Genomic DNA, 12,219 nt, shown 5'->3' with positions numbered 1-12,219 from the left:
GTACGTAACGTACGTAACGTACGTACGTACGTACACACACACACACACACACACACACACACACACACACACACACACACACACACACACACACACACACACACACACACACACACACACACACACACACACAGAGAGGCTTATGCACAAGCAAACACAATGCTAACCCTTTTTGTCTTTCTTGCTACTCTTATACAGTTATGACAGTTGGCTGTCCTCAAGTGATGTTGAAGGAGAGGTTGAAGAGCCACCACATTCAGAAAAGCCGTGGCGGGTTAGTACTTCAGCACACCTATAAAAACGTGATGCTGTACCACGGTAAATACTTAATTACACAACACAGTGTTCACTTTATTTACTGTATCATAAGTCTCAATTTTACTGAAATTTGGTTATATCATGATCTTCAGCTGAAACTCAAAGTCCTTTAGAAAAAAATCTTTTTTTTTCTCACTTTTTATAAAATATATATATCAATGTTACTACAGGGGTGACCGGTCTCGCACAGCACTGTATGATCTCTTGTGCGCATTAATATGAATTGTGTCTGGCGTGTGCGCTCCAGGTCCATGCTGGCTGGGTTCTGGACACGGATGTTTTCAACGAGTGGATGAACGAAGAAGACTATTGTGTGAATGAGAGGAATGTAGCTATCATTCTCCGCCGGCGTATTCACCTCAGAGACGAGCAGGTTTGTGTGATTTTGTTTCTGGTCAGCAGGGTTTTTTAAGGGAAAGGCAATTATCAATAATTCGATTTTCAGTTTCCTGGTTGAAAATGAAGGCAACAGCCAACCAGGAGACCTTCATTTGAATATGACTTAGAGTCTTGATGTATGATGTTACATCTTATGGTGCTTGTTGTCTCCTTTTTCTAAGTTTCTCACCACCCTCTGTTTCAGGACTCCAAACACACCCCTTCAAAAAAGAGAAGACGCTCCATCTCTCCTCCCTCTGAAGGCAGGAAGAAGGGAAAGAAAGGGTGAGGAACATTTGTTTTAACCCAACAGGAGGGGTATACTTTTGCCATTTCCAGGTGAAGTGTTGGCATTGATTCTTGTCTGTGTGTGCAGGCGAAGGCGTGGACCACAGGAGGAAGAGCCAGAAGAAGACTTGACCAAAGACATGGAGGACCCTACCCCTGTCCCTAACATGGAGGAAGTTATTTTACCCAAGAATGGTAAACCATTACAACACAGTGACTTACAAATGTGTCCCAAAAACGTAGAGCATTTTGTCTCTAAACCTTTTCCCCATGTTCTCATAGTCAACCTGAAGAAGGACAGTGAGAATATTCCTGTCAAAGGAGGGACCATGGCTGACCTGGGTAAGAAAAGCGTAATAGCTGATGTTAAGGGAGATATATATAAAGTAATGTTTTTTTTATCTAAAACACTTTATTCGCCTTGAGTTTTCACCCATTCTCATTTGTCTTTTTCAGATGAACTGGAGGAGGATTTCCCAGGAAGGGTAAAACATGATTTTATTTTTCACAATCAAGATGTTTGTGTAAATACATAAGGTCCGGGTATTCTGTAGCAATTATCAGTCTATTTTTAGGATGATGTAAATGTAATCTGTGTGTATGTGTGCGTCTAGGAAGATGAGGAGGGAAGAGGGGATACACATCGGCTTTCAGAAGGAGAAGACAACACCACAGAACAAACACATCACATCATAATACCGAGCTACACGTCTTGGTTCAATAACAACAGGTGATAAAATCCCCCTCAAACTAATACTCCAACTTAGCTTTCTTACTTCCAAACTTCATAAATTAACCCCAAACCACCTTTCCATCCATATATTCCAGCGTTCACTCGATAGAGAAACGTTCGTTGCCTGAATTCTTCCATGGAAAGAACAAGTCAAAATCACCAGAAATGTGAGTACTGCAGACATCCAGACTTTACCGCTTCGGTTCATCTGTTGATAAAGATTAGAAACTGAGATTATATCTCACTTTTTAAAACACGGATTTTCCTGTGCACTTCAGCTACCTGGCATACCGTAACTTCATGATCGACACATACCGGCTCAACCCCCAGGAATACCTCAGCTCAACGTCCTGCAGACGCATCCTCACTGGAGACGTCTGCTCTGTCATAAGGTATAACTGTGTGTGTGGGCGTTTCCATCCATGTATTGTCTGCTGCATCTGCTACATTAACTGTGGTATGTGGGTGTTCTGTAAAAGAAAAATGCAAAATAATTCAATCTGTTGCTAATAAAACATGTGGTACGCGGTGAACCTAATGCATCAGCTTTTATTTGTAATACATGACACATGCTGGAGTTGTCAGTGTGTTTATATTGTGTCATCGGTGTGGGCAGTTTTTAAAAGCGGCAAAATGGTTAATGAAAAAGTATGTTTTTTGTGTCCAGGGTTCATTCACTTTTGGAGCAGTGGGGTTTGATTAACTACCAGGTGGATGCAGAGAGCAAACCCCTGCCCATGGGACCCCCACCCACCCCTCATTTCAATGTATTGATTGACACACCGTCCGGGCTGGCCCCACTTCAACACAAACCCCTGCAGGTAGACACACACATGACAACAGCTCCGACGTGCAAATGTGAAAGAAACGCACATTTGAACTGAATGAAATGCGTCCTCATTAACTCTGGCTTTGCTCTCGCAGGTGTCAGCCTCGCAGAACATGTTGTTTTTCCAGGAAAAGAGCAGAGAGAAGCCTTTAGAATGCCAGAACTTTGGTCTGCGCTCCGACATCTACACCAAGAAAATCCCTAAGGTCTCAAACAGAAACAGCACAAACACTTTGTTCATTTGTTTTAAGAAATATGTATTTGACTATTCTCTCATTTCACTTATTTCTCTTATTAGGAATTTTAAAAGTGTTGGTTCGAATGATTCTAAAATGATTCCTATGACATGTGCTTCAGACTAAAGGAGTATCAGGAAGAGAATGGACGGAGCAAGAGACGCTCTTGCTGTTAGAGGTAAGACAACATTTCTTTGGGGTTTCTTTCAAAGATCTAACTCATGATGGTTTCCTTTTTTGCAAATGGAAATTGCTTTTTTTAATTTATTTTTATTAATTAGTAATTTACCCAAAGTGGTTGTTCTCAGTCTTACCTGTTCATCTATCCTTCTCTCTAAGGCCTTAGAGGTGTACAGAGATGACTGGAACAAAGTATCTGAGCATGTGGGCTCCAGAACGCAGGATGAGTGTATTCTCCACTTCCTCCGCCTGCCGATAGAAGACCCTTACTTAGAAGACTCCGCGGCTTCCCTCGGCCCACTGGCGTACCAGCCCGTGCCTTTCAGCCAATCAGAAAACCCCGTCATGAGCACCGTGGCCTTCCTGGCCTCTGTGGTGGACCCTCGGGTGGCATCATCTGCAGCTAAGGCCGCACTGGGTGAGCGGACTGATGGAGGAGTGTTAGTGTAGTGTGTAGGTCAGGGTATGGTTGTGAGATGGTTTACTGGATGTTTAGTATGTGTGTATTGATTCTCTCTTTTTGTCTTCAGAGGAGTTTTCCAAAGTGCACGAGGAGTCGCTGGATAAGATCTCTGAAGCGTCCAACCAGCCTGACAAAACAGGTAACACGTGCACTTATTCACACACACATGAAGCAGGGTTTCTGCTAGGATTTTTTCTTGCCGGTCAAATGTCCGCAAATAATTTATTTTACCGGACAAATTTGAAACTTACCGGTCATGTTTCAATAATAATAATTGGAATTGTGTAGCAGAGTTTCCGTTAGCAGGTAATTACCGGACTATGACCGGATATGCTGATGTTTTAAAACTCAGTTAATGGAGCTCTTTTTAATATTGCTTCTGACATGAAGATGTTTCTCTTTGCCGTCCACAATGCATATCTTATTCTGTCTTTCTCCGTTTTTCAGAATCAATGGAAGTAGAGAAAATTGAAACAAACTCCACCCCCCTTCAGGTGAAACAGCAATAAGAACTTAGAGTTTTATTGTGTCTGCTGGTGAGTTTAGTGGCTAAACTTGAGTGTGTGCGTGTGTGTGTAGATCTCCCAGGTTCCTTTAAGGGCAGATGGGCTCAAAGTGGAACCCAGTGTGGCCAATGTGACGGGAGAACTAGTCAAAAGCGAAAATGCTGAAAATATACTTGCAGAGGAGGGAGACGGAGGTATGTTAATATTTACAGTATACAAATTGACTGTGTGTGTGTGTGTGTGTGTGTGTGTTATTAAAGAAATCTCTCCTTGATCCAGTAAGGGTAGATGATGATGAGAGCTTTGATCAGGCAGACGTGGATGAGGGGAGGTTGTTGGAGCAGGATCTGGTGGATGGCAGCGTTGTCACGGCAGCAGCTGCTGCTCTTTCCTCCGCTGCCACAAAGGCCAAGGTAAAGCCCGCCCTTTCTGATTAAAACGGACCAATCACAGGGACGTGAAGAAATGGTTGTCATTTATAAAAAATAAAAAGCAGATCTGCAGCTGTGTCTAAGCAACTCGACATGCACCATCTTAGAGAGGATTTATTTTCATTTACGTGTGTAAAATTAAACAGACGAAATGTTGTTCCTTTCAGCCCCGGAAATTATAAAACAAATATATCTAAGACTTAGACCTGCAAATAGAATTGAGTATTTTTTATTTTGGATTTTCAGCATGTCTGACAGATAAGGGACAGGGATTATTTTAAATAATACAAATACATGATAAGTGATTAAAATTGGCTTTGATTCTAAATGTGTATTTTATTGTAACCCAGGGAGCCATATGAGTGAGATCAGTTATTGTCCCATCTCTTGCTGCGGAAGAGTCTCGTCATTTATTTTCTCTCCCACTCCTTACCACGCTCTGTCACACCCAATTTATTCTACCCTCCTCTCACCTCTTATCTTTTCCTTCCTTCCTCTGTGTTGTCCCTCTTATCTTCACCTCTGCTACTTTCTTCATTCCCTTCTTTCTAAACCATCACATGCACCCAGGTCCTTACTCATTTGTGGTGTCCATTTCCTTCCTTCCTGTTTTTAACTTTCTCCATGTTTGCCTCATTTGTTTGCAGCACCTGGCAGCAGTAGAAGAGAGGAAGATCAAGTCCCTGGTGGCTCTGCTGGTGGAGACCCAGATGAAGAAGCTGGAGATCAAGCTGAGACACTTTGAGGAGCTGGAGACCATCATGGACCGAGAGAAAGAGGCTGTGAGTGAACATCTGCTGCTCTCAGTTTTTTTGGAACATGTCCAGTAATCTGTGCGTATCATTCATACTTTTTGTCTTTGTGTATCTTACAGCTGGAGCAGCAGCGGCAGCAGCTCCTCTCTGAGAGACAGACTTTCCACACCGAGCAGCTCAAACAGGCAGAGATCAAGGTTCGCCAGCAGAGGGAGCAGCAGGCGCAGCCGGGATACACCGTGCAGCCAACAGGTGACCGCACACACCGACCAATAATCAAACACCCTCTAAGACAGGGGCGTCAAACTCATTCTAGTTCAGGGGCCACATACAGCCAAATTTGATCTCAAGTGCGCCGGACCAGTAAAATCATAGCATAACAACTCCTTCCTTTTTGTTTTAGTGCAACAACATGTACATTTGGAGAATGTTCACATTTAATGAACTATCTTTTTTAAAAACACTTTGAAAAATCTGAATAGTGCAATTTTAACAAGTTCATGCCTCAGTTTATCCTTTACACTTGCTCATCACAATGTACAGATTACAGTGTATCTACATAGACACAAAACACTTAGACACAGGTATCTGGAACTGAACAACATAGTATTTTACTTTATGATCAAAGCAACTTGTCAAGATCTGAAATTATTTTACATTAATTTCCACATCTATGTAGTAAACCTGACCAACTGAATTGACACACCACCATACAAACTTAAGTGGTAACTATTAAGGAAGAAGGTCAAGTTATCCCCCTGCCTTTATAAATGTATCAACTTGCAGTTAATGTCTTCTCTGCGATGTTTACACTTTGCAAAGTCATCCGTATGTTTGACACACCTGCTTTAAGATGAACCCTCTGAGAACGCAATGAAACGAGTCAAGTGTGTTTACTTCTTATCTGTTAAATCATTGTTGGTCCTATATCTGTGGTCCTCTCCATACTGCAGCTGTGCCTCCTGCTTCAGCTCAGTCCATGCCCAACAGGATGATTCCTGGTGGAGTAAACGCCCAGACAATGGCTCCTCGACATCCTGGAGCTCCCAATGGCATGTGTGAGTATTATGTACTGCTGCAATTAGCTTTAACGGGATGTTTTGTGTGTTGTTGTTTTTAGCATGTTCTGATTCTGTGTGTGTGATCTTCTTCTGTCACTGTCTCAGACCCGTCCTCTCAGCCTGATGGGATAGCACCAGCTCAGCCGGGCCCTCCAGCAGCCAGTCACAACTGAACAGACCAGAACAACAAAATGCACACATACCAGTCCTCCTACGTCCGAGAAAATTCAAGGAACACCGGCAGAAATGTTCAGTAACAATTAAGAAGTTGAATAACGTAACTATTCTGTACTAGTCACATGTTTATAGACACTCAAGCACATGGACGCAGCTAATGTGTAATTTGGTCAACGGCTCAGTCCGTCTTTTATCTGAATTATTTGTGCTCTGCCGTCAGAGTGGAGAAATCTGAAGATTTAACTCAACTCATTAAAGTTGTTTTACATGAAACCAAATGTATCTCTTGTTCTTGTCTAGCTTTTATTCAGTGTGTTGTCTGAGTGTGCACTGAGGAGCGATATGGGTTTTATATCTTTGTATTGAGGAACTGTTTCAAAGGCTTGTTTGAGGGTAGGGGGTAGTTTGTTGCTCACAGATGAAATAATATCGAAAGTCTAAACCATCCTTAGAAAAAAAGGTGGTTAAAGTTAGGTTGAAGCATTATGTCATAAAAAAGGACAAACATTTGAGTGTGTGCCCCCAGTAGTTGGATAACATAAAAATATCAACCTATCTTCCCTGTGTTATTTAGGTGTGTAGTTTTTGTGACAATACAACAAAAGATCCTTTCGGCCTGAGCCACTTTGACACTTTGGTTTGGTCTGATTGTGTCTATTATGAACACATCGACCTTAACCAACATTTATTTTCATCGTGTATTAATATTGCAAGAAGAGGAGATGCTATAGAAACTGCTCAGTGCCAGACCCATGTGGCATGTCAGAGCAAAGAGACAAGAACATCCTTTTATTGTGTTCCTGACGGCTGATTCCCGGTTCCCCGTCACGGATCAAAGGCCAAGTGTGAGTATTAAATTGCATTGAATCCACAACGTTCTATTTTGAGCAGCACGTTGGTGACATTCAGCGCAATCACTCCAATGACCATCTTTGTAAAAACCGAACGACGTGTACGAAATTTGAAGAGGAAATACAGAAATACATTTTTCTTATCGAACTTCATAACTTTCATATACAATTTATGACTTGACTAATTTGTTACAAACTAGATTCAATAAGTTATTGAGGAAACAATATGGGTGAAAACATGGTAAACACAGACTTAGTCTGTAAACTCTTTGGTCAGTGCAAAGAGATTATTAGTTATTGTCACAACTTCATGAAATTGAATTATGTGTTGCTTTCATAGCCGCTCCAAAAGATCACAAGATCAAACCTTAATTTCAGAGCAGAAACAGGCATTTTCCCGATTTATTCACTACAGCATAGCCATAGAGTAGCAGACATAATTATAGACAGGATTGCATTCTTCTGGACTTCCTGTTGGATTACATTCCTCCTCTTGAGTAAATGCTTTTGTTTGTTTCAGCAGTTGTTGCTTGGCTCCGGTGAGATGACATTTGTTTTGACGAATTCATTCCACTCACGGTAAGTTATCAGTATAAAAGCAATTGATGGGTATTTCTTGTACCCATTCATTTTAGAATTACAGTCTTAAATCTGCCTTAATCCAATAAATGATGATACGCAGTAAAACATTTTTTTTTTTTAAAGTTTACAGACAATAAAACGAAAGCCTTTTAGCTTTTCCACTAAAACAGTTTTGATTAAACAACTTGACTGAAGTCAAAAACGTTATGTAAAAAAACGACATTGAAACCATGATTTCCCCAAATATGTGACTACACAGAGAAGACTGACCACAGTGGCAATACAGTATATATGTATACTATGGGAATAGTAAGCTTTGGTACCTTTTTTTCTTTTTTTAACTATCTGTCACTTCTAAACACCATGCCAGAGAGCGCTCAATCAGATTGAGTCAGTTTTTAACAAGATAGTTCAAAGTGTTTCCTATACTAAAGAGAAGTAGTGTTTTGAACCTTCTGGATGGATGGTACTTTCCCAGGGCAGCACTAACTCAAGTTTGCATGTAACAATAGACCAAAGGGTGTGTTCAAAATGCAGTTATTGCAGCTATTTAGTCAGATAAAGATAGTCTGCCATCTTTGTTTTTATTGTCAAGCATCCATTTATATTTTCACAGGTAAATATAGAGGACTAAATTATCCTCTATGATCAGGTCCTTTTTGGCTTTTCTTTTCCCTAAAAAAAGAAAAGAAATGATAATGACCAATATTGTGATAGTCTTACATGTTTAGGCATTTCAATTAGAAAGTAGGTTATTATTTCATCAGACTTTACCAGAAATATTTTTATATCACTTACCACCATTTTGTATACGACAACTCCCACTACTACCAATGCCGCAACTCCTATTAGGGCAGGGGTGGAGGTTAAAGTCAAGCCTAATATTACAATTTTGATCCCTTTGATCCCAATGATGCAAGTAAGACTTTCCCTGAAAAGGAAGGAAAAACAGTCAGCATGTGTCTTCATGATTTGATTTATGCCATGACATTTGGTAGACATTTATGTTCCCCTCACGATGACAACTTTGGTAATGGTTTGACATTTTAGCAACATTTTAATTTTTACTTTAATGTAAGTCTGTGACCAAGAACCTGCAAAACTAATTACAATCTCATCAGTCTCAACTTTACTTTATGTTTTGCACTAATCAGCAAAGTTAGGATGCTAAAACACGAAACACTGTACATTTTAGCTGAGCTTTGCAAACCATTGTGTTCTTATAACACCTCATAGAGGAAGCATCCCCCCAGTAATGATGCTTAGAAATGAAGTCTTTATGACATTCAACCTCTACAAACAGACTTTAACACCTTTTTAGTTGAGAGTACAATTACTTACACGGTCAAAGTCATCCTGGAACCCTTATTTCTCTCTTCTCATAAGCTGGTCTTCTCTGGGAACAGTTTGTTCAGACTCAATGTGAAGCTGTGTGTGTGGTTTCAGCCCTACCTGTTTCCAGCCTTCTTATGTGGATTTCAGAGGAGGGTGGGGTTATAACTACTCTTAAGGCATGATTACGACATATTGATTAGGTCATTTCTGCCCTGTCCCAGTTTTGAACATTGGCGGTGGAAGTACTTGGATATTTTATTTAAAGTATCAATACAACAGGGCAGAAACACTTTATACAAGTAAATGTTTGACCTGTTGTTAGAGTTTACAGGTTCTTAACACACAGAAAGTAATTACACTTGTGGACTGATTAATCTTTGTATTTTAAGTTCAATTTCATAAAAAATGCTAAAGCTTACGGTATATAATTCATTTGCCAGGGTTGAGAAACACTGCCATGGTGGAAAACACTTCTAGACTTATGACTTTATTATTGGCCAAGATAAAAATGATAACCTCCAGAAAATGAAAATGGCCAATGTTCAAAGTATGTTTTTCATGATGCACACACTGTAAAACAATATAAAGTCACAATTTTGTCTTAAGAGTTGTACTTATGCAACAGCACCTAAAATGATATTGCTTGTTTGAAGTAAATATGTCAGCACTTTTCTTGTTGCCCTTTGTTTTGTTTGAATCTTGATGGTTTATTTATTACTTATTGTAAGTTGCTCTGGATAACAGCGCCAGCTAAAGGCTCTCTAATTTAATGTAACGTGTAAACACTGCTGCCTTATATTTGGAACAATTTATTTGCAAATCTCAAATTTTACTGGATACAAATTCTGAAAACAAACAAACACAAAAATGAATATTACTTTTTGAAACTTTATGTTTATTTTAATTGAGTACATACAGTGGAATGACAACCACTTAACACAAAGTGCTCAGCAACATTTGGTCTGCGCTCCGAAATCTATACCAAGTTCTCACACGGTATTATTTTTTATGCACTTATTTAACATTAATTTGTTGTTTGAAATTATAGGATTTTAAAATATATATTCCAAACATGTTGTTATTAAGTGTTTAAAATGAATTTATTAGAATTATTGTAAAATGATTCCTTTGATATCTGCCTCAGACTAAAGGAGTAAGTGTAGGAAGGAAATGGAGACGTCCATTTCGTAAGATGTTATTTTCTTTTTTTACATTTTTATTATATATCTTCATAGCTATCACATACAATTTATGAAATGACTATCATGTTACAATCTAGATTCAAAAAGTTATTGAGGAAAGAAAAAGGGTGTAAGGATGGCGAACACAGACTTATTGTGTAAGCTCTTTGGTCAGTGTGTAACCAAAGGAAGTGCAAAGAGATTGTTAGCTATTTTCACAACTTCATGAAATGTAATAATTATGTGTTGCTTTCCTAGATGTCATTGCAAAAATAGTTTCAGAGCAGAACAAGGCATGTTTCAGATTTATTTACTAACAGCATAACAATGTTGTAGTATACCTAACACATGATTGGATTGTGTCTACTGTATTTCCAGTTGAATTATATTCGTTATCTTGAGCAAAATCTTTTGTTTGCTTGAGCAGTTGTTACTTGGCTCCATGAGATGACTTTTGTCTTGTTGAATTGTTTCCAATTTCCAAGTTATCAGTATAAAAGCTCATGACTTTCAGTTTCATTCTTACTCATCAAGTAAGAAGAAACTGTCCCACCAGATTTCTTAAGGCCAACGTTGAAAGTTTGGTTGTTCATGATTCACAATTTCTTTTAAATAGTATAAAGTTAAAGTTGTGTACACTGTTAAATAACTTGTGAATCCCAAATATAAATAGATACAAATTCCGACAACAAAATAGAACCGAATTCTACTTTATACCATTTTGTTTTTATTTTATTAAATATTTTCCAAGGCCCATGACTTTGACCGAGTTTATCAGTTTGTAATAAACTCACTGAGCTAAGGCACCTGCAGCCTTGGCTGCTGTGCTCTCAGTGTGTTGTCTCCCTGTTGCTGCCTGTTGGCGTCAGCTGATAGAGGTGTTATTGTGCTTTGCCTGTTTTATCTTGTTATGCAACATGTTGATTATTCTCTCAGAACCAGCTAAATACATGTGTCTGGGGTAGAGATCTTCAGAATTGGTTTGGCATCGATTGTGTCAACTCGTGGCACACGACTTGTCTTGTGTTTGCCATCAAAGTTCCTGCTCTCCTTGTGTCTCTCTGAGTCCTGTCTCCATTGCTTCAGACGTTTCCATCACAATCTCATTATAGTGCATATAACGAAGCCACAATCTTGTAATAAATCTCCAGTGATGACTTATACAGAGGAATGACAACTGCTTGACAAAGTGCTCTGCAAATTTGAAAAGGTTTAATGTCATATCACAATAATAATATTATACAATAATAATATTATACAATGAGATGTGCCCAGTGCTACATTTACATTTTCTGTGAATATGCTTATGTGCATCTCACTATTAACATGACATACAGTGTTTTCATTGGTCTGATTACCTTAACCAGCGCAGGAGGAAAGTAAAGATGTCAGTTTGCGCATATAATTAGATGAATTAGACTGACCACAGTGGCACTATATATACCATAGGAATAGTAAGCTTGGGTACTTTTTTATTATTTGAAACTATCGTCACTTTATCACTCATTATTATGAACCCAACCATCTATAGGCCAAAACCCAAAGCCATCCTTTGATAATGTATAACTCTCTAATAGCAGTATCACAGGAACGTATTTTATTTTCCGATGAAGTGTTGTTTCCTGGCAATATTAGAGGGCATCTCAGTCAATGGTTGAGCATTCATTTTATACAGTTGAAAATCTTATGATGCCCGGTTTTTGGGGAGCATTAACTCATTTTGTTTAGTAAACCAATTTGAAAAATAGGATTGATTATACAAAAGGCCAACATTCCTTCAGTGTTTTTTCTGATATTAACTACTCAGCAGAGGCCACGGAAAAGTTGTGCTTCTTAACACCATGCCAGAGACGCAATTCAGATTGAGTTTCCATTTGCAGCAGGAATAGTTACAAAAATGTTTTCCCTATACTTC

General features: G+C 39.1%; 1 protein-coding gene and 1 long non-coding RNA gene across 2 annotated transcripts in view; one reads left to right on the top strand and one right to left on the bottom strand.

Annotated features, from left to right (window-relative positions):
- Positions 1-6,667, top strand: part of LOC104964700 (SWI/SNF complex subunit SMARCC1-like) — an 8,843-nt gene extending 2,176 nt beyond the window's left edge. Inside the window, 21 exon segments of the mRNA XM_010793549.1 lie at positions 135-274; positions 566-691; positions 902-981; positions 1,073-1,179; positions 1,267-1,326; positions 1,441-1,469; positions 1,599-1,714; positions 1,813-1,884; positions 1,996-2,109; positions 2,385-2,538; positions 2,642-2,752; positions 2,904-2,960; positions 3,122-3,380; positions 3,493-3,564; positions 3,873-3,919; positions 4,005-4,125; positions 4,211-4,344; positions 5,010-5,144; positions 5,237-5,369; positions 6,071-6,175; positions 6,284-6,667. Of these exon segments, the coding sequence (XP_010791851.1) occupies positions 135-274; positions 566-691; positions 902-981; positions 1,073-1,179; positions 1,267-1,326; positions 1,441-1,469; positions 1,599-1,714; positions 1,813-1,884; positions 1,996-2,109; positions 2,385-2,538; positions 2,642-2,752; positions 2,904-2,960; positions 3,122-3,380; positions 3,493-3,564; positions 3,873-3,919; positions 4,005-4,125; positions 4,211-4,344; positions 5,010-5,144; positions 5,237-5,369; positions 6,071-6,175; positions 6,284-6,351 (2,240 nt within the window). The 3' untranslated portion in view covers positions 6,352-6,667.
- Positions 6,668-7,578: 911 nt separating this feature from the next.
- Positions 7,579-9,227, bottom strand: LOC104964698 (uncharacterized). The gene is made up of 3 exons (XR_800452.1): positions 9,130-9,227; positions 8,587-8,719; positions 7,579-8,463 (listed from the first exon to the last, which is right to left on the bottom strand). It is a non-coding gene; the product is annotated as an uncharacterized lncRNA (long non-coding RNA).
- Between the last annotated feature and the right edge of the window lie 2,992 nt (positions 9,228-12,219).

This window comes from Notothenia coriiceps, unplaced genomic scaffold (genome assembly GCF_000735185.1).
Source record: "Notothenia coriiceps isolate Sejong01 unplaced genomic scaffold, NC01 NC01_scaffold00037244, whole genome shotgun sequence".
NCBI classification, from domain to species: Eukaryota; Metazoa; Chordata; class Actinopteri; order Perciformes; family Nototheniidae; genus Notothenia; species Notothenia coriiceps.
Note: the sequence above shows the minus strand (reverse complement) of the source record. Positions and strands in the feature narration are given on the sequence as shown.